Source organism: Taudactylus pleione, unplaced genomic scaffold (genome assembly GCF_031769625.1).
Source record: "Taudactylus pleione unplaced genomic scaffold, aTauple2 ptg000054l, whole genome shotgun sequence".
NCBI classification, from domain to species: domain Eukaryota; kingdom Metazoa; phylum Chordata; class Amphibia; order Anura; family Myobatrachidae; genus Taudactylus; species Taudactylus pleione.
Window position 1 is genome coordinate 9,539,826 of NW_028284456.1, and position 23,165 is coordinate 9,562,990.

Consider the following 23,165-nt stretch of genomic DNA (forward strand, 5'->3'; position numbering starts at 1 on the left):
CTCCCCTATTCTCTCTCTCTCCTGTCCTGAACAAGCCACTTCCCTATACAATGCCTCCCTTACTTCTGCTCTGGACTCTGTTGCTCTGGCGATCACTACTTACACTCGCAGATCTACTCCTCAACCCTGGCATTCCAAATGCACCAGATACCTGCAAAAGTGTTCACGAACCGCCGAGCAACAGTGGAGAAGATCACGCTCTGAGGCAGATTTTCTCCATTTAAAATTTATACTCTCGTCCTATAGTGCTGCTCTTTCCCTCTCTAAACAGTCATGTTTCAAGATCCTCATCTCCTCTCAGTCCTCTAATCCCCAACGTCTCTTCACCACTTTCAACTCCCTCTTTCGCCCACCCCCTCCTCGTCTCCCCTCCTTGCTCTCTGCCCTTGACTTTGCTACCTACTTTACATCTAAAATTGATTCAATATGTCAGGACATCATATCCAACCAGTCCCCCAGCTCTCCACCTCCTTCTTTCCCAGATCACCCCTCCCCATCAACTTTACCAACTCTAACATCCTCCCCTGTGTCTGGAGAGAAAGTCATGGCCCTCAGCCGGTCCTCTCCCCCTTCCACCTCACCCCTTGATCCTATCCCCTCCCGCCTCCTACGCTACCTCTCTCCTTCTGCCTGCTCCCATCTTGCCCACCTCCCAAACCTCTTCCTCTCATCAGACACTTCCTTCTGCATTCAAGCATGCCCTTGTCTCCCCCATTCTTAAAAAAAACCTACCCTTGATCCAAACCATCTCTCTAACTACCGACCCATCTCTCTAGTCCCTTTTGCCTCCAAACTCCTTGAGCGGATTGTCTACTACCGCCTTACCGCTTTTCTTTCCTCTCACTCCCTCCTTGACTCTTTCAGTCCAGCTTCCGTTCTCTCCACTCCACTGAAACTGCTCTTACGAAAGTCATCAACGACTTCCTTGATGCCAAATCCAAAGGCCACTACTCTCTGCTCATTCTCCTTGATATCTCTGCTGCTTTTGACACTGTGGACCACCATCTCCTGCTGCAAATCCTTCACTCCCTTGGTCTACGTGACACTGCCCTCTCCTGGCTGTCCTCCTACCTCTCTGACCGATCTTTCTCGGTTTCCTCTCATGACTCCTCTTCCCCCCCACAGCCTCTTACAGTAAGTGTTCCCCAAGGATCTGTTCTTGGACCTCTCCTATTCTTCCTCTCTGCTACCTCTCTAGGTGAACTCATAAGCTCTTTTGACCTCCATTATCATCTCTATGCTGATGATACTCAAATCTACCTTTCCTCCCCGATCTCTCCCCCTCTCTTCTGACTCGTATCTCCAACTGTCTCTCTGCTACCTCTTCCTGGATGTCCCAGTGATTTCTTAAACGTAATATATCTAAGACAGAGCTGATCGTCTTCCCACATAACCTCACTTCCCACTATTTCTTGACCAATTGATGGCATAACTATCTCATCTAGTCCCAAAGTGCATATGCAGAACCTTTCGCAGTCCTGTTGTTTACATCTCAAAAATATTTCCAAGATCAGACCCTATCTCACCCAGGATGCTACTAAAACCCTCATACACTCACTGGTTATGTCCAGATTGCACTACTGTAACCTCCTCCTATCTGGCCTCCCCAAATCCCATCTCTCTCCAGTCTGTCCTTAATGCTGCTGCACGACTTATCTTCTATCTGCCTCCCCTCTTCTACAAGCCCTCCACTGGCTCCCCTTCCCTTTTAGAACCCAATTTAAGGTTCTATATATATATATATATATATTTTAGTATCATTAAAATTTAGGCTGTAATGAATGTGATTCAGGGTAGGAAAATAAACTATCAATTATTTTACCAAAAATATATGTGGATATGTTATGGCCTTCTGTAAAAACTCATATTTGTGGTTTAGGTGTTTCTGGATTCATTATTCAAGTATTTAAAATGGTAACACTTGTGGGGCCTAGCATCGTAGTGGCTTCTGGACCGGGATAAGCATGTGTCTGAATATCTACTGTACATTTACTATGTGATGTTATATGGATTTACTGAAGCTGCATTCATTCTGATTTGTCAGCTACTTGGAATAAAACGAACATACTAAACACATTGTTTGACCACCTGTGCCAGAATTGTAAAGGTTTAAGTAGTGCACTGCAATACTGGATATTACATCATGCACAGTGTGGGACCACATTACAAATGTTCCTACAGTACAGTAGGTGATTGATCTATAATTTCACTTAGACCAGCTTTTGTGCCTGTTACTCTTGAATACCGTCTTTCATGTATATTAAAAAATACTATTTCTTGTATGTTTGGAATGTCATATCTATGATCAATGCTATTGTTATCACTTTTCTGGGGCAATTAAATTAGAAGCAAAGGTTGCATAGTGCCAGAAAAAGAATTGAAATGCCAATTGAAATGTCCCCTTTATTTTTCGTTAATGCCAATGCATCACCCTGCAAGTGCATGTATCTACATATTTATATACTTTTTTTTTATTCAGGCAGAAGGAATGTTTTATTTTTAAATCTCACATATCAAAGTTCTAATATTCATGTGACATTTTTTTCTTGATATTTTTCTTTAATACAGGTGTCCCTCGAGTTACGCAGTGTAAATTTCGTCTTCCTTTACGATTAGTGTGTTTTCCTATACAACCAACAAAAGCAGCAAACCACAAACTGACTATTGACACCAACAAACCTCCAGTCAATCTGATAAACCTGTTCCCAGGTCAGTATTTAGTGTGCTGTTTGTTTTAATAATGTATAAATATATGTGTGTATCATATAAATATGTGTGTGTATGTATATATATATAATATATATATGTGTATGTATTATTATTATATAACATTAACTTGATGTATCTCTCAGATTTTGTTGAGCGCAGTGATGATGACCAGCTTAGTGTGTTAGGATTCCAGTTACTTGCCGGACAAAAGGTCACACTTCTTGCCTCTAAAACATCACGTGAGTAGAAACAACCTATTTTGCTGTCTTGTTTTGAAAATTAATGTGCATGTACAGCCATGACTAAAAGTTTTGAGAATGACACACGTATTGGTTTTCACAATGTTTGCTGCTTCAGTGTTGTTAGACCTTTTGTCAGATGTTACTATGGTATATACTGAAGTAAAATTAGAAGCATTTCATAAGTGTCAAAGGTTTTTATTGACAATTAAATTTTATGCAAAGAGTAAATATTTGCAGGGTTGACCCTTCTTTTTCTAGACCCCTGCAATTCACCCTGGCATGCTGTCAATCAACTTCTGGGCCACATACTGACTAATGGCCGCCCATTCTTGCCTAATCAATGCTTGGAGTTTGTCAGAATTTGTGGGTTTTTGTTTGTCCACCCGCCTCTTAAGGATTGACCACAAATTCTCAATGGGATTAAGGTCTGGGGAGTTTCCTGGCCACGGACCCAAAATTTCGATGTTTTGTTCCCCGAGCCACTTAGATATAACTTTTGCCTTATGGCAAGGTGCTCTATAATGCTGGAAAAGGCATTGTTCATCACCAAACTGTTCTTGGATTGTTGGGAGAAGTTGCTCTTGGAGGATGTTTTGGTACCATTCTTTATTTATGGCTGTGTTCTTAGGCAAAATTGTGAGTGATCGGATCCCACTCCCTTGGCTGAGAAGCAACCCCACACATGAATGGTCTCAGGATGCTTTATGGAAGCAGTCTGTTAATTACCTATTTCCGTTTGTCTCATGATATTAATGATTGATAATTCTGCAGATTTTCCATAGTGTTATGTGTCTATGGTTCATGATGTAGTGAGCAGAGAGTCTTTAGAAATGCATTCTGAGCTTTGTATTTACCCTTGATATCCTCCCTCTCTTGCTCTCAGATTACATGCACAGAGCTGTGAGTCTGTGTCTGATAACCATACTTTGTTTTCCTCCCGAGAGTTAATAAAGCAGATAATGATTTGTAGTACAGTTTAGAAAAACTACTATAAGACTCAAGCTTAAAGAGATTCTCAATGTTCTATGTTTTATTTATAGAAAATAATAATTGCTGCTTTAAAATTGCTTAGCAGGTCCACCAGAGACCAGACTAGTTTTGAGCTTAGAACAGGTGTAAGTGGTTAGTGCTACTAAGCTGTATGTTGTCTCTTTAGCTGCTATGCACGTGTGAGGTGTCCCAACCTTTCAAAATTTACAGAAATAAATAAATGAAGTGCCAGCGCTTTAAGGTACTGGTTGTTCTTATTAATGTGATATGTGACTGGTGTGGTATGCTGTGTAAATGATGGGGTGGTATGGTTGTATACTGTCCCAGATAGACTAGAGACTATTGTTAACAACAGCTAATAGATATCTGGCATACGGAAGAACACCTAGACCCAAGTTTTGGCACACTGATTAATCTATCTGGGACAGTATACAACCATACCACCCCATCATTTACACAGCATACCACACCAGTTACATATCACACTAATAAGAACAACCCGGACCTTAGAGCTCTGGCACATCATTTATTTATTTCTGTTAGTTTTGAGCTGTGTTGTAAGCTCATATCTAGGAATAAACTAGTTCATTTTTATCTATTATCACTAATGGAAAAAACATTTTGACACTGAGATGACCTCCAAGGAGACCCTGTGAGCTGGAGTAAGTGCTGTTTTCTGTAGGCAAGCTCTAGTGATAAGTGTGCAGTGTGCACCAAAGACTGAGGTGAGAGGCTTGGTCAAGTCGGCTTGTTTATATCCTGCAGCTTCTCATGTGACTGATCTGAATTCTGAATACAAGGCTGCATCTGGTGCAAATCATCCATTACAAGTTACAGTATAGATCAAAAGAGTTGCTGCATCATTATGAGATATATATTTAAACTCCTACTCCTTGCTAGAGGCATTGGTGACAGGATTCCTTTGACTTACTTTCAAAGCTGGCAGTTAACTCTCCCACAGTTTCAGGACACACTCCTTGCTCTCTCAGCTGACTGTTACATGTAAAGTGGCCTCATCAGCCTTGAGTCTAATTATTTGGTTCTGTTAGAGAAAGGTCTCCTGCTCCCCACTCCATAGCTGGTACCTGCCAGTATATATATGATTCTAAGAAGACATCACCAGATCTGTACATTGACTGTTCATGATGTCACTGCATTGCATACAGCCAAAATATTTTTATTTCTAAATATATTAATCAATTAGATAACTTTACATGTAATATGAAAGACAAATTGAATATATGTTGATATTATTAAATATACAAAATAATATTAACAGGAGCGGATCGGTATAATAATTTCAGTATATGGTAAAACATTAGGTCATTGCTTACTGTATGTAGTTATCTTATAGTAATGTTATTTTCTCTTACACCAAATAACTTTAAATGAGATAAAGTTGAATGAAAGTGCACTGTTAATGTTTCTGTCATACATGGCTCCCTCTATGCTTTGCAGCATCTGTTTTATAAACATACCTAATTTCTCTAACCCACAAAGCATATTGTATAATGATTTTTCATGTAAATGATATCTCCTGTGTTGTGTCTTGTGAGTCTGGATAACTGAGACACATTGTGTTTTTGCGGAATGCCACCTGTGTCAATTAATTTATTGTAGATGGTTGTGGAGGTTAAAGTTAAATGAGATAATTTATCAAAGTTTAAAAAACCCTGTTAGAATCCATCAGAATACTTGTGAACATACAGTATACTGATGTGTATGTATTTATTCAGAGGTTGGGTGCGGGATCCTTGCGGTCAGAATCCTGATGCCGGCATCCCGACAGGGTTAGGATACCGACACCTGTCAGTAAGCATCCTAACCCAACCCCTAAACCTAACCCTCTCTCCCCGCATAATGCCTAACCCTCCCCCCCCCACTGTCTAACCCTTCTTCTAGTGACTAACTCCACTACGTACTGTCGTGATGTCGGCACCTGGATTCTAACTCATTCTGTCATTCTGAGAGCTGGCATCCCGACAGCTGGGATTTCAGCTACATCTCTTTATTCAGTGCTACTTACATGTACATATAAAGAATGGACAAATAATTCATTTATATATTACTAACTGTATTGTTGCATAGAAAGGAGCAGGAACAAGGTTCTTAAACTTACATAATTTATATATACTTATGTGCTAAAATAATTGGTTAAAATAAACTCAGATTAAAAAAAAATATCTAAAGAGGCCTTTAATCTGTTGTTGTGTAAAGACAGACTTTACCGTTCTACATATTACAGGACTGTAGAAAATTATTATTTTTTGGTAGGTGCAGTCACTTTTAGTTTTGAACCAACAATACTATTTCACATTTGAAAAAAAAACCTCTACCATTTCTGGAATAGCAGAGACACGTGTCCTGGCTCTTCTTGGCAGCAATATATATTACTAAATATATTAATATGTGTCTTTTAAGAGAGAAGCTTCTATAACAATAAAAATTCCTTGCTATGGTTTTATTTTCTTAAGTGTGACATGTAAAAAAGAAAATTCTGTGCAATACGTTGCTACTGACAAGGCATTTAACGATGCTTTGTTTCTGAGGGCACAGATACAGTATGGCTATCTCCGGTGATTAACTTCTGAAAAGTTTTCAGCGTAAAGAAAGCTCTTTAGACATTCAAAGAAATGGACAATTTATGCTTCCATATAATGTATGAAATATTTTTTTCAAGTCTATTCCTTTACTTTATTACTGTTTCTAGTAACACCAATTCATAGTGCATGTATGTGATCATTATTCCAAGGAAACAAAAGACTTTCTCCTCCCTCGTTTCGCTTTAGAGAGATACAGGATCCAGAGTGAGCAGTTTGAAGACCTCTGGCTTATTACGAAAGAGCTCATCCTGCGTTTTGAGGAGTACTTCCGGAAGCAAGGAATTAAGGACTTTGCATGCTTGTTTTCAGGCCAAATTCCACTGCAACCATATTTTGACCTAATTGACCAACATTTTGAGGTATGCGCTATCCATTTTGTTGTAAAACTGAAAACATGCCTGCCAATATTATGGAATCCAGAACCTGTAATATACTAAATTCCTTTACTGGAGAATATTTAGAGACATTTGTACAGTAACTACACTATGTAGTCAAAAGTGATTGGACACTGACAGCAAATAGATCAACGAGATTTTATTGACGTCAGTACCTTGTAGGTCCATCACGTGCAGTGATTACTGCAGACTCCCTTCTTGACAAACTGTCCACAAGTTCCTGGACAACAGCAGGCGGTATGTTTTGCCATTCCGCTTTAAGTACAGTGACCAACTGTGACACTGTCAGCCTAGAACGCACAGTTATCGAGAACATTTCTATACTTCTCAGAGTTAATGTGACCATGCATTACAACTAGTGGACCCATGCCAAACCAGCTCAAACAGCCCCACAGCATAACGCAAAAACGTCCATCTGATCTGAAAAGTGTAAATTGCGTTTCGTCACTTGATAACACTCGCCGTCATTGTTCCACTGTACAGGAGCACACCATTTCGCTTGCACAGGGGTGTCCAATCACTTTTGTCTATATAGCATAGTTATAAAAGGACCTGATGCAGAGTTTAACACAATTCACTCCTGCATTGCGTGCATGGAAAAAAAATGTGTATATTTGCCCATATGCGGAGTAGTTCGCAAGTTACTGTGCAGTGTACACCTACCTGTACATGCATTCGCTCAGTTCCGGTCATGCGCAGTGTGAAAACACAAAAGATGCGCTACTCAAACGGGCATATGTTCGGCTGGGTACACACTATACGATGCGGCGTGATGCAATGTAACGACACATCATGTGCACAGTACACACTGCACGATCCAGTGTACAATGGCGCAATGTATTGTTACATGCTGCATGTCGTTCATTGCATTGTTCCCTCTGCCATGCAGAACAGCAGATGGGACGATGCGATGAACAACCGCCGTGAATGATGGATCGGGCGTACACACTTTACGATGTTTACGATATATTGTTCCGATGCAGATACATTGTGTAGATTGTACCCAGCTTAAGTGTCACAGGATGCAGCAAAATGCTACATATCATCATTATTATCACATTTCCATTTCTTAGTAATTCTTCCTCAGTACTGTATAAAGAGGGTCATATAGCACAAATGGCTTATTAACAGATAAAAGCTACCGTATTTGAAACAACAAACAACACAAATAGGAAATAAAGTAAATGCTTATTAGTTTAAGCAAGTAAAGATATGATTTGTATATCTATATTATTAATCCAAGTACTATATACCTAAAATAACAGGAGTCGATGGATCTCTGTGCATGGACTTATGGCGAAGTTTAGCATATAGCTAATAGGCAGATTTAAGGTAAGTGTTGTGTTGTGTGCGTGCGTTACAGGGGCCTTATTACTGGGGGCATCCTATGGGAGCACTACAGCCGCCTTGCTACTGGGGGCATCATATGGGGCACTACAAGGGCCTTACCTAATGGCACTATTGGGAGCACTACAAGGGGGACACTACAGGGGCCGTTACTACTGGGGGCACTTCAAGGGGCATTACTACTGGGGCACTGCAGGAAACATTACTACTGGGGGCACTACAGGGGCCCTTACTACTGGGGGCACTACAGGGGCCCTTACTACTGGGGGCACTACAGAGGCCCTTACTACTGGGGGCACAATTACAGGGGGCATTACTTCTAGGGGCATTATTACCAGAGGTATTACTAAAGAGGGCATTATTACTACTGGGGGCACTGCATAGGGGGGCCACTACTGGGGGCACTGCATAGGGGGACCACTACTGAGGGCACTGTATATGGGACACTGCATATGGGGACCACTACTGAGGGCACTGTATAAGGGGCACTACTGGAGGCACTGCATAGGGTGACCACTACTGGGGGCACTGCATTTGGTGACCACTACTGGAGGCACTGCATAGGGGGACCATTACTGAGGGGGACTACATAGGCAGGCACTGCATAGGGGGACCTCTACCCAGGGCACTGCATAGGGGGACCACTACTGGGGGCACTGTATAAAAGGATCTGCATAGGGGGACGGCGACAGCTGGGGCTGGCACAGGTATTGGGGGGGGGGGGGGCACCAACATTTATCTTTACATGGGATGAAGTTACGACACTGGCTCACTCATCGATGCTTGGTGATTTTAAAGAATGTTGTTGACTTGCTGGCAATATGCAGTCAGCAGTTAGTATGGAGATGTAGTTTACATCTCCAGTGTCTGGATACTGGTGCTCAACCCGTCACTATGTAACTAGAGGTTTTCTGAGCTTGCGCTGGTAGCCTTTTGAGGAAAAGTTGTACAGTAATGTCTACAGATGTGTCCTCCTACACCTAGCCGCAATACACTATGCAGCACAAAACATATGCCGCAAGTGAGCCGATAGGTCCTGTGCAACTCTTTTGCCTGAAAATGCGTCTTCGTCATAATCTGCTGTGAGAAACCACTTCATGAGACTGCACTGATTAACTTGATATGCAACACTGGTAAAAATGGTAAGTGTGGGTCAAAGAAAGTTCCTTGTTCCATTCAAGCACTATTGTGTGTGTGACTTGTATAGCTGCGTGCAACTGAATCTGTATACGAAGCACAACGGAACTTGGCATGGAAAAAAGCTGCGGCCGCTGCATTGTAGCACTTCATATTAGGGATGTGCAGGCTCGGATTAGTTTGGATTTTCCTGCCAAATTCTGATTTTCCCGCCAAAAATCGTGTCTCAGAAAGAGGCAAAACGTCATCTTTCATGGACAAACCTCATCATTCCTGGACAAAAGTCCATGAAAGATTATGTTTGTCCATGAAAGATGACGTTTTGCCTCTTTCTGAGATCCGATTTTTGACGGGAAAATCTGAATTTGGCTGGAATATCCAAACTAATTTGAGCCTGCACATCCCTACTTTATATACAGATTTATACTCACTCGAATACAGATATGCAAGTGTTGCATATCAAATTAATCAATGCAGTCTCATAAAGCAGTTTGTTGCATCCATTTTTGACTAAGACACATTTTTGGGTGAAAAAGACGCTTGACGCAAGCAGAGACACATGTCTCTGGTGCATCGACAAGGCTCTTTGGCACAACTGCAGCAATAGTCATACTTGCCTACTTTTTTTTTTCTTCCTAGGAGAAGCCCGTGTAAGAGAAGCAGAAGGGCGGTGATGGGGGCGGGGCCTGATGAATTGCGTCATTTAGAATCGCATAATTAAGCCCCATCCCCTATACGGAGACCCGGGATTGCCGCGGAAATGCTCCCCATTCTGCCCACTTCACTAGGAAGTGGGGAGAAATGCCTACCTTTCCGGGGGTGCAGGCGGGTTACCCGAAAATCATGAGATTCCCGCGAATTCCAGGAGGGTAGGCATGTATGGCAATAATGTATGAGGACATATCTGTAAAACATCCAATTTAGAAGCCATTTGCTTATATTATGTAATCCCAGATGGGTGGCAACCCTAGCCATGTCCAGAGTAACCCCAGATGGGCGGCAACCCTAGCCACCAGAAACATGGCCATGCTTGTTGTCGTGTTCCAGGCTCACACAACATTGCAAGGTTTGAAATTAGCTTAGAGATGTTTTTAAATTGCTCATAATTTAAGACCGATACAACTCAAATACAATTAAGTACTAGAAGATGAAAAATCCGCACTGATCCTCATAGTATTAACATATTAATTTATCTCTAATTCCCTTATTTTGGTTCCAATTGTCAAAGAATAGTTTTCCTTACATAAAAGAGAAGGACAATTGGGGGGAGTGGTGCTACCCTGCTCACATACAGATGCACTAATTTACAAAATGAAAAGACAGAGAGACTATCGGGTGCACTCTAGAGTAAAGAGTGCACCCGATAATCTCACTGTATTTTCTTTTTGTAAATTAACTCAAAGACAATTTTTGGCCACAGATTTATGCCTACATTCAGACCTCATTATTGTGGCGTACTCTAAATCAAGCCCATAATTATTATCTTCAAGCTGTTAATCTTTGTTGGTGTGTTGGTAATTACCATTTTATTGTTCACATTTGTATTGGTTATTTAATTAATTTTACTGCTCAGTAAATCTACCAAACTGAGTGCTTTTAAAATAGAATCTCTGTATGAATAAATGTTTTTTTTTTTCATGCTCTTTTTTTATTTGACACAGTGCTTCTCCAAAGAATAAACCGTCACCAAGCTGTAAAGAGTAAAAACCTCATTTGACTTTAAACCCACGTATTGGCCGTGTGAATGTTTTATCACTGTCTCCTCAGCAGCAACTTATTTAGTCTTTCTTATAGCCAACAAAATAAATATAAGTTCCTTGATCCATTTATACTGCACTCAGAATTTTGAGACTCAGTAGCTGGTGGAAAATAAATATTAAACATATTAGAATGATGCTTGCACTGTGTGTGTTGGGGCTTGTGAATATTGTTATCAGCTATCCACAAAACATAAATCTTTGTTTAATGCCTGACCAATGGAATGTCATGTATTTGAAAACATTTACTACTTTCTGGCATATATTTTGAAGAGGAAATCCAGTTGAAATTCTTTGCTCATTAGAAATAGTTTTCTGGACTTCACTGGGAATTAAATTCTGGGTGACCTGCCAACTCATGTAAAATCCTGCGTAGCATTATATTGTTTACTAATGGGATTATGTTTGTATGTCTATAAGGGTTTCTTTTGCATTCCAGTTGTTCCCAATTGTTTTGTTTATATGTCTTTTTTTTTTCCATACTTAATATTACATACAGTATAACAACACTGTGCTGTCTCTTCTTAATCATACTATAGGAGTACTAATGAGAAGAGATTGGTTTGGGTTCATTCTAATTTTATTGGCAAAAAAGTAACTTAACTAAAAATCAAATTTGCTGTCCATCAGTACATGTAGTCATTAGAGGGTCAATTCAGTTAGGAGCAAGGGGGGGTGAGTAACCATTGCAACTCTGTAGAAACACCTGCAATGGCAGCTGAATTTGCCCCAGTCGCAGCCTGATCTCGCCCCAGACTGGTAGATCTTTGTACTGAGCCCTTGGGGCTGCGATCAAAATTCCACGAGTCCAGTTGTACCGTAAGTGCGGCATATAACACACTTACCCGTGGATGCGGTTACGCCTAATTGAATTAACCCCACATTTCAAGAGGATAGTAAGAGCATTAATGAGTCATGAACGTGTGTAGCATTATTAAAGGGTTTGTAGAGGACAGTATGTGGGTCACCAAATTACAGATGCGATAATAGGCTAAGCTGCTAATGTTTACTTTATGCAAATTATGCAATGAAAGTTTCTGCTTTTATACTTATAGTACAAGTTTTAATTAGGGTGTCTTTTGATAGGACGTTATTGAGTGTGGATGGATTTTATGTGTTTATTTGAAAGGCATAGAGTTGACACTTTTTGTGTTTCCATGGTGTAAAGCCAAAAGAATAATTTTATCCTTTATGCTCATGGAAACGGTATTAACAATTCATAATAAAACCCAGCATGATAAAGTCAAACAGACATATGAAGTAGTTCTTCAAGATCCCAAAATAGTAAGTTAGGGGCAAAGCCCATTTCCTGATCGCAAGACCGACCAAACCCTGTCCAATTCTGCTGCTCCGCAAGGGACTGTTTCCAAATTGGCAACACATGGTCGATTTTCTATAAAGATGGAACAGTCTTTTGTTTTATCATAGTTTTAATTATATTTGATCATATTTACAGCTGCGAATGAACACAGAGAAGTATGAAAAATTATTAGCTGAACGTGCCGTACAGTTTCGTGCTATTGAAAGACTCCTCTTAACAAGGTTCAAAGATAAGACACCCTCTCCACTTCAAAATTTGGACACGCTGCTGGATGGGACCTACAGACAGGTAAGACACAATTGATTAATACAGTCTGTTCATCCGATGTCCAGTTGTCATTTGTACCAACTGAAAAGTAAAATTTATGATTGACAAGTTTGCGATTTTCTGTTGCAATATGATTACACTGTTTAAACATTAACTTATTGCTTTTTTCTGGGGGTAATATAGTACATAGTAGCAGTAAATCAGCATATTATAAAATGGCTTATGTGCTAACTTTGATAGCTAATAGTAGGTTACCCTTAGTTGAAGGATTTCACTTTCTGAACAAAAATCTGCTTTCCTTCCCTGTAAGGATTTAAGAATATTCCTGGCTTCAAAGTAAACTTCTTGAGGGAAACTTTCATCTTGACTGTAAGCTACTAAATATCGGAAAAATTGGAGTAGTTTGCTTCAAGACACTATCGGCCCCAGACAGGGAACTTGTAGCGTTTGGCTTTGTGACAGTACAAGGAAGTAGTGTCTTTGCATTCGTTTGCAATCTCTGCCGTAGTATACTGTATATGAAAAACTATAGAGTACTGGTCATTTGCTCTAAATATCATTGCTGAATTGAAGATTTATCTGTATCATATGATGAAAGCTTAGATGGATTGGTCAAGACTAGGGGTGAGCGGGTTCGGATTTCTGAAATCCAAACCCCCCCGAGCCCCCCGATCCGAGGTCGATCCGAGTCAGGCTCGACTTTTCCCGCCTGACTCGGATCTGAAATCGAGGCAAAACGTCATCATCCCGCCTTCCGGGTCTCGCGGGTTTTGGAAACTATATAAGGTACCCGAGTCTGCGCCATTTTCTCACTCGGCTGTGGACAGTGAAGAGGGAGGGTGGGAGTTAGGGCTGGCTGGGCTGTGTAGTGTAGTGTAGTGTAGTGCAGTGTTGTGCTGTGCTGTGCTGTGCTGTGCTGCTGTTGTCCATAGGGGCTGTGTCCACTCCTCCAAACTCCATGGGGCTGGCTGGACTGTGTTGTGCAGTCAGTTGTCCATAGGGGCTGTGTCCACTCCAAAGTCGTGTGCAGTGTCCCAGTCCTAAAGGGGTGCTGTAGTGTTGTCCAGGGGTTGCTCTGTCCATCAGGGGTGCTCCCCCCAAGTGCAAAAAGAAAAAATATTTTTTCTGTGTTTGTTAATTGTGTGCACAGTAGCCGTACGTGCAACAACAAAGTAGTGCCAAGCGTGCGCCTGTGTCTTAAGTAAAGGGCCGGCTGGCTTGACCGTTAAAGGGTGCTGTAACCCCCAAAGTGCACTCCAAACAAAATAAAAAATATTTTCTGTGTTTGTGAATTGTGTGCACTGTGGCTGCACATGCATCAACAAAGGAGCAGCGCCAAGTGTGCGCCTGTGTCCCCTTAGTAAAGGGCCGGCTGGCTTGTGCGTTAAAGGGTGCTGTAACCCCCAAAGGGCACTCCAAACAAAATAAAAAAATATTTTCTGTGTTTGTGAATTGTGTGCACTGTAGCTGCACGTGCATCAACAAAGGAGCAGCGCCAAGCGTGCGCCTGTGTCCCATAAGTAAAGGGCCGGCTGGCTCATTTCTTAAAGGGTGGTGTAACCCACAAAGTGCACTTGTCTCCAACAAAAATAAAAAATTATTTTCTGTGTTTGTGTGCGCCTTAGCCGCATGTATATATCAATATAACATAAATGGAGGACCAAACTTTCTCCAATAAAAATAAAATAGGGAAAGATCAAGAACCATTTCCTCCTAGTGCTGTTGCTGCTGCTGGGAGTTGTTCATCATCCCAGAGAGGAAGTAGGAACACCACTACTTTTACTAAACAATTGACCCTCCAACAGTCCTTAGCGAGGAGGATGAAGTACGACAGCAGTCAGCCTGAAGCAAAACGTATAACTGAGGCCTTGACTGCTATGTTGGTGTTAGACGTGCGTCCGGTATCCGCCATTAGTACAGTGGGATTTAGACAATTGATGGAGGTAGTGTGTGCCCGGTTCCAAATGCCGTCTAGATTCCACCTGCATCCTCAAACAGAGACAAGCGTGCCTCTGTCTGTTAAAGGGTGGTGTAACCCTCAAAGTGCGCTCCACAAACAATAAAAAAATTCTTTTTTTTTTTCTGTCTTTGTGAATTGTATGGGCTGTAGCCGCACCTGCATCCTCAAAGCAGCAGCGACAAGTGTGCGTCTGTCTGTTAAAGGGTGGTGTAACCCCCAAAGTGCGCTCCAACCAAAATAAAATAATCTTTTTTTCTATGTTTGTGTGTGAAATGTATGCGCAGTAGCCGCAGCTGCATCCTCAAAGCAGCAGCGACAAGCGTGCGTCTGTCTGTTAAAGGGTGGTGTAACCCCCAAAGTGCGCTCCAACCAAAGTAAAATAATCTTTTTTTCTGTGTTTGTGTGTGAAATGTATGCGCAGTAGCCGCACCTGCATTCTCAAAGCAGCAGCGACAAGCGTGCGTCTGTCTGTTAAAGGATTACATCGGTGACAGCATCCAAGTAGGCCTGGCAGACAGTCCGTACCTGTACTGGCAGGAAAAAGAGGCAATTTGGAGGCCCCTGTACAAACTGGCTCTATTTTACCTGAGTTGCCCCCACTCCAGTGTGTACTCCGAAAGAGTGTTTAGTGCAGCCGGGAACCTTGTCAGCGAAAGGCGTAGGAGGTTGCTTCCACAAAATGTGGAGAAGATGATGTTCATAAAAATTAATTAACAACTCTTCCAGGGAGACCAGCCTCCATAACGTACAGAGGGACCTGTGGTGGTGGATTCCAGCGGGGACGAATTAATACTCTGTGAGGATGAGGATGTACACAACACTGAAGAGGGTGAGGAATCGGTGAATGAGGAGGATGAGGACGACATCTTGCCTCCGTAGAGCCAGTTTGTGCAGGGACAGATTAATTGCCAGCTTGTTTTGTGGGGGCCCAAACGAACCAATCATTTCAGCCACAGTCGTGTGGCAAACCCTGGCACTGAAATGATTGGTTTGTTAAAGTGTGCATGTCCTGTTTATACAACATAAGGGTGGGTGGGAGGGCCCAAGGACAATTCCATCTTGCACCTCTTTTTTTTCTTTGCATTATGTACTGTTTGTGGCCTATTTTTTCAAACTGCCATCCTGTGTGCCACTGCAGTGTCACTCCTAGATGGGCCACTTGTTTGTGCCGCCCACTCGTTTCACTTAGCATAGTCATCCAGCTACCTCGGTGCAACCTTTTGGACATAAAAACACTATTGTGAGGTGTGAGATGTTCAGAATAGACTGGAAATTAGTGGAAATTAAGGTTATTGAGGTTAATAATAGCATAGGAGCAGAAAAACCCACAAATTCTGTGCTTTTAGCAGTTTTTATGCTTTTTTTCAAAAAAATACAGATCCAAAACACAAAACCCAGAATCCAAAACACCGAAGGGTGGTGTTGGCAAAACCAATCCAGATCCAAAACACGAAGAAAGATCCAGATCCAAAACCAAAACACGAAAAGTGGCCGGTGCACACCCCTAGTCAAGACCCAGATGCAGTTAGTATATAATAGGGTCGAATTATGAGGATTAATGTGGCCAATGGTCTTTTTGCACCTAAATAATTAAGCTAGTATCAAACCTAAAGTAGGGTAACGATTTAAGTTATGTGTACCCTATTCTTGATATGTAAGAATAATGATTTACTAAGGAAGTTTAGTATTACACTGTATTCAAGTTAAAACATCCTGTTTTGGTGCCAATATCATAATATCTTTTTGCAAGGAATTATCACTATGAATGATATTCAACACTTTATGAAATTTATTACTATTTCAGTTTGCTTTATTTCCATATGTTTTGCTTTCTAATTTCAAGCAAGTAGAAAATTATGTAAAATTTTTATCCCACATTTAGCAGAAGCAAAGTTTATAATTGTGTGGTTTGATCCGTATCCTGGTTAAACATTGCTAGTCAAGTTCTAGTTCTACATTTTTACCAGATTTTTTTTTTTTATGTTAGTGCTTTTTTAAGAACTCATTTTACATTTTATTGCGAAGTTATGTATATGCGTGGGAGTGGCCTGTTGTATGGTGTAGGATGTGTTTGCGAGGTCTCCCGTTTCCATCCTGTTTCCGTCACAGTATCCAGTTCCCCCTGAGTACAGTGGTGAGGTACTCTCTCCTACACCCCCTGGTATACTTTGGTGAGCTCCTGACATACTTTCTGCTAACCTCCTGTTTGCTGATTCCTGCGGTCGGGTCCTATGGCGCAGTGCTCCTTGCTCCGTCAGTGAGTGCCTGGTGCCTATTGAGACTTTCCCTGCTTTGCAACCGTGATCCCTGTTGCTCTGTTCTGGACACTCCTGGCTGTTCCTTTATTCTCCGACTGCTTTCAGCAGAGTTTTGGAGGCATCCACGGCCATCTTGAAATCTTCCGTCTCCCTCTCTTGGCTGTGAAAGTAATATTGTGAGTACTCTTCCCAGGACGGTTCCCTTGTTTCTGCTCCCTTTTGGCCTTCCTTTTGGCCTCAAGTTCAACACACTTATTGCCTACTACTTCTCAATTGCCGGTCTCCGCTACAGTTTACGGTTGTGAGCTCTGGTGGTGTGCTAGCCACCGCCATCTTGCTGCTCGGCTCTTTACAGCTGACCTTTTGATTCCCTTACTGCGTTGGAACTCCTCTTGTGGGACATTTTTACCTAAATATTAGTATGGATATCCTCCAGGCTGTTTATGCCTCTGATAAAAGCCTCCTTGCAAAGTTTGACAACAAGCAGGCAGATATCTTTTTTTCATGTTGTACTCCTGGGAAGTGTTGTGAGGAAGTTGACCAAGTTATACAGCCGTCTCTTGAATTTGCAGCTTCTGTGACTGACCCCGGTGGATCGGGCCGACATATCGTCTACATCGGCAAGTGTGTACCGACTATGTCAGCCCTTGAGCGCTCCCGTGGGGTCGTTCATTGCATTGACAGATCTGCAGTACATGCTACTCAATCTGCCAATGTGATGAACGACTTCAGGCAGGTGAGTGGAGTGGTCGGGCATTAGATTGTGTAATTTGTACCGGCCACCCAATATGTCGGACCGTCACATCGCTGGGTATACACATTGGTAACTGTTTACCCAATGTAAGTATGCTGGATGTTCTCTTATTTATTCTCAATTGAGCCGGGATGGGACTATCACTTTATTTCTATTCTCTCAAGGGATCGGGATCTGGCCAGTCTTGTTGTAAAATGTTCTTATGCATAGTTTTTGAATCTTTATATCCTGTTTTAGTATGCTACATACACTCTTAACATCCTTTAATATATGGTTATATGCAGGTTTTTAATATATGAATAAAAATTTCATGGAATGTACTCCATTTTTAAATGCTGTGGGAGAGCTGGGTCTAGTCTAGCCTAGTTTAGTGTCATTAGGTTCATTGCCCTTGTCATTTATGTGTGTTGCATTCCTTTATTTGGGTATGGGGGTTAGGGTTTTAGGTAACCAAAGTAGTTAGTTGTGGGTTGGGGGTTAGGGGTTCCACGTATACCTAGGGTGGGGGTAGGTCATAAAGGGTGGGGGTTATGGGAAGGTTTGCTTTAGATTATGTGGGGGGGGTCATACTTTTATTATGTTCAGAGTTGATTCTTTGGCAGATATCATTTGTTATTTATGTTATTTACTATTTCCTGATAAGTGATAATTTTATTGTGGTTGTATAATGTCGAGATATTTTGTCTGTTGACTGCTTCTGCTATGTTTTCTTTATGACCAGCCTTAAATTAGCTACAGTACCTGCTACGTACACCCAAATAGCTTTGGGAGTGCATTGAAATATCCGCATTGGTTTTGAGCTGGATATTTATTTTTTGTGTTTTTTATATACAGTTTATTGATGTATGCTTTAATTCTAAATATCTGTTGATTTTACTTTCTATATGGTTATATATAATGTTTTTAGCTGTTACATGACTACTGTCCTGTACATTTTTATTTTTGTTTGGGTATAAACTCAAAATCAATATTCCATTTAAAAAAGTTATGTAGACGCAATTTAAATAAATAAAGATAGATCCAGGTGTCTCAGGTTTATGCTGAAGGTATGAGTTGGAGACGTCCGAATAATGCTCCGTTCTGGCAGAAAGTTTAGCAGTGCACAATTTTACGTGGGGTATTCCCAGGATTCTGACTCCTTAGTCTTATGAATCATGATCATTATAAAAGAAAATGTTGATAACAACACATTCCAAATAATGTTGCAAATGTGGTAATTACTGGTCCAGTAGAGGTCCTCCTCTACTCCTAGTACAGGGTGTTTCACTCAGCTCCAGAGGTGGGGCTGCAACACAGTCCAAAATTCAAATAGTGTAACCACACGAACTGCCATCCTCACTGGCATCCTCACTTCATTTTTATTCAGCAAACGACCAATGATGCGCATTCCCGCATGAACGATAGCGATATCTCTGGTCAGCCGTACATGCAGGCCAACTTGGACGTTTTCATTACGATTTGCATGTTAAGAGATCTGGTAGGATGACTTCACTGAAAGATATCTATCATATATATCTATCAGTGTGTACACCCAATATCGTTTGTCCTGCACTACAGGAAAGTTCAAGGGAAATTGTTCAGTGATATCGTTGGTTGTGCAGATCGTACAGTTTAGAAAGAGGATGTAGGTAAAGTTATGTGTGGACTCTGCCGAGGGGAGGTAATTAGTAGAATAGCTTACGGGGTTGTGTGTGTGTTTCTGGAATTTGATATGCTTGTCTGAGGTGGTGAGTTTTCACTGAACACTTAAAGGTTTGAAGGCTAGAAGTTGTGCTGTTTTTGGGAGGGCATTCCACAGAGTAGGTACAGCTCTCCCAAAAAGTCCTGTAACCGTGAATGGGAGCAAGTAATGAGTGTGGATGACACGAGAGACGTAGAGTGGAGAGGTCGAGCTTGGAGATTTTTTTAGATAAGCGATATATGTTGGTGTAATTTGATTTATAACCTTATGTATAAGTAGAAGTATTTGAATTAGAATACTGTAAAATACAATGTGCACCCAATGTGTTGACTTACAGCAGAAGATAAATGGTTTGTTGGCAAGATCAGTCTAGTCTCTGCAGTCAAAGAAGATCGTAGGGGTGAAAGTCTGTTTAGGGTAAGACCAGTAAGGAGACTATTGCAATAATTAATGCGGGAAATACTGTAATGAGTGCATGAATGAGAGATTTTGCAGTGTCTTGTGTGAGATATGAGTGTATTTCTTAGATGTATGTAATCAGAGTTGGCCCTAACCAGTTTAATGCCCTAGGCAAGAGTTTGGGTGGTGCTCCCTAGCACTGTCGCTAGTTCTGCCTCTGACCCAGCTCCCCTCTCCCAGCACAGCACCAATCAACCAGCAGTACAGATCACGGCAGCAGCCAGCAACATCCATCACCCCTCACCCATTGCAATCCTCACCCACAGAGCTGTACCTAGACATTTTGGTGCCCTGTGCCAGCAAGAACATTGGCGTCCCCACCTCCGTTTATCTCCATGCAGACAGTCCCAGGCTACTGGACTCCACAAAGGTCCTTGGGAGAAGGAGCTGCTGTGGCTGGGCATGCCCAGCAGCCCTCCTCCAGCTGTGATCTTTGTAAGTGGCCGTTGCCTCCACTGTCTCTACTCCCCACTTCCGCTGCTGCCGGCTGTATGAGCTGCCGCCTGATCAGAGCTGAGTTGAGAGCTCTGATCGTGGAAGGATAGCAAGCGCAGAGGTGCCATCCGCCTGTCCCAGTCCCGCCATTACCCGCTGTCAAGCTGAGCTTGCCCTAAGCTTGGAATGGCCGGCTGGCTCTGTATGTAATATGATTTGTATAAAGACTAAATGTGTGGAGATTTTATTATTTTAATTTGCAAAAAACATGTGAAATGTTATTATTTTCTTTTCTTAACACATATTTATATAGTGCCAGCATACTCTGCAGCGCTTTACAATTCACTATGCCTATATTATATATCTATTGGCTTTAAATAACTATGTTCATGCATTTTTTATTTAGCGGTATGAATATATTTATATAGCTTTACAAGCAATCAGAAATTTTACAGCATATTAATGAAAAATAAGTAAAAAAAATAATTCCATCTTATTGGTGTGTTTTATAAAGGCATCAAGTGCAGTAAAAGAAATTAAAATCATGTCAAAAGTGAATATCGACAAATAGCGGGATCAGTGTAATTTGGTTATTTAGGAAAGGTGACATATTGGAAGTACAGTACTGTAGCTCTGAATACTTTCTTTCAGTGTTCAGCAATTCTGGAACAAATATCTACTTCAGTGTACACATTGTTCTTGCCGTAATATTGAATTGGAAAATGCTTGTTTCGATTAACACAATGCTGTTTACACTGTTGTCTTTCTGTTCAGTGATGTTATAGATAAACCCGTGGAGGCTGTTTCCAGTCTACAATAACAATTGGCCTTCACCTTGCCAGGGTCCATGGAGAAACTTGCGACAAGATAGTATAGCCTAAGAATGAGACTTCTCTCACATCGGTATGCAATCGGGAAGCCGGCTTCCCGACTGCTTTATCCTGGCGAGGGCTAAATGACAGGCGTCTAATTTTAGATGCCTGTCATTTTACCGATGCTGGGAGACCGGCGCCCGGCATCCCGATCGAAGTGATTGCAAGCGCCACTGCAGACAGCCGCGGTGGGGGGGGGGGAGGGTTAGGTTTAGGGCTCCCGGGGGGGACTTAGGGTTTGGCACCCCCCCGGGGGACTTAGGTTTAGGCTGCGGGGAAGGGGGGGGTTAGGTTTAGGCACTGGGGGGAAGGTTAGGGTTAGGCACCCCTAAGGAGGGTTAGGGTTAGGGGGGTTAGGTTAGGTTAGAACATACTTACCTGCGGACGATCAGGATTTTCAGCCGTGTCGGCCTGCTGCTGCTGGGATTTGAACCGCCGGACTTGTGTTCGGCGGTAATTCGTATGTTTCTACTTCAGGGTCCATAGGGTATCCACAGGATACCTTGGGGTATAGGTGTGACGTCAGTCATCGGGCACCATAGAGTTAAGCTTTCAGCCTCCCAGGATGCACTAGGGTCCCCCTCCTATACCCCGCCCCCGAGCCCAGGCACCTCAGTTTAGTTTGGTGCCCGGCCGGAGTCGGGTGCACCTGTTGGAGTGGGGGCTAAGAAGAGCCCCTGAAGTTTTCCTGCATGCAGCTGTGGCTGCACATCTGGATGTACAGCATGGACAGTCAGTCCTGACGTCCATGCTGTCTTCCCTACACCCCCGCCGGTACCAGAACGCCGGTACCGATCCGGGGATGCTGGTGAGCATCTGGGGTCACAGCTAGCGGTGACCCCAGATGTTCTGGACCATAGCCGGAATCAAGGGGGACAGCAAGGTAAGCAGCGGGGTCCTGCGGTGGGTCCCCGCTGTTACATGGTCCAAAGTCCCCAGGCAGGGGGCTCCCTGGGGACTGGCTGCAGCGTGGAGCCAGGTATATAACCTGCGCTTCCACTACCCCCCTGAGACAGCAGACCGCAGCAGAGCGGTAGCGCTGCAGCGTCCCGGGGGTTAAATGCATGCTAGGGGAGCGCGCCTTCCCTGTCTCACAGCCGGCGCCTCCCCCGCTGCACACAGCCCTCTCTGCAACACGCCGACTGGCCCTGTGGCAGCGCTCTTCCCCCAGGCCAGCCTCCTCTCTGCTCCTCGGCGGCCATCTTCCTGAATGCATGGTGAACGCTGCTGGAAGCCTGGACGGAGGCATCGTGGTCTGGGTCCCCCCGCATACCTCTCCTCCGCTGTGGTCAGGTCTGTGTATGCAGCTCTGTGTCCTACCAGACTCTGTGTCTGTGTAGTTGATTTATCAGCGCTGGTTAGTGCAGGAATTGATTTTCTTTGCATTGTATGTGACTGTGCTAGCGCTGCTGCCTGTATCTTCTATTCTGACTGTCAGCTTTATTACTGTCCCTGTTCTTTCTGCTAAGCCCTTGCGGTGCGGTGCTGCAGGGTGGTCTCTCGCCTCTTTAAAAAAATAAATAAATAAAAATTGGTGAGAGGGGTCACATACTTTGTACCATCATGTCTGAAGGTGATTTTCCTCTCCGGCTACAGTGTACTACGTGTAAAGTACCTTTAGCGGAGGGGGAGGGTAGCGCGGAGGGCCTCTGCCGGCAGCAATGGCGTGGCCTATTATGGTTACAGCACCGGTACAGGAGCCGCCCTGGGATTGTTTCGCTCAGGCGCTTACAACCTTAGTGGGCCAGTTAGCTCCGCAGCCCGCGTTTACGCAGATGGGTTTGTCCCAGCAATCAGTGGTGTCGTCACCCATGCAGGGTTTCCCAAGACAATTGGTGGTACCCCGCAGTCTCCCTATTTCCCCTCTCCCGGTTTCTCAGGAGCTGGCATGGGTTAACTCCCTGACTAGTTCTGTACAGCACTTGTCGGATGTGTTGCAGGGGGAGGCTGTGATGCGGCCACATAAACGGCCGGTGGC

At 42.8% G+C, this 23,165-nt stretch overlaps 1 protein-coding gene across 3 annotated transcripts in view; it reads left to right on the top strand.

The window, feature by feature from the left end:
• The window catches only part of BBS9 (Bardet-Biedl syndrome 9), a 538,001-nt gene that overhangs the window by 199,025 nt on the left and 315,811 nt on the right, over window positions 1–23,165 (top strand). For all 3 annotated transcript variants that reach the window (XM_088464415.1, XM_088464417.1, XM_088464416.1), the window contains exons 16-19: window positions 2,569–2,709; window positions 2,853–2,948; window positions 6,731–6,903; window positions 12,637–12,789. In XM_088464415.1, the coding sequence (XP_088320541.1) occupies window positions 2,569–2,709; window positions 2,853–2,948; window positions 6,731–6,903; window positions 12,637–12,789 (563 nt within the window). The remainder of the gene's footprint in view (window positions 1–2,568; window positions 2,710–2,852; window positions 2,949–6,730; window positions 6,904–12,636; window positions 12,790–23,165) is intronic.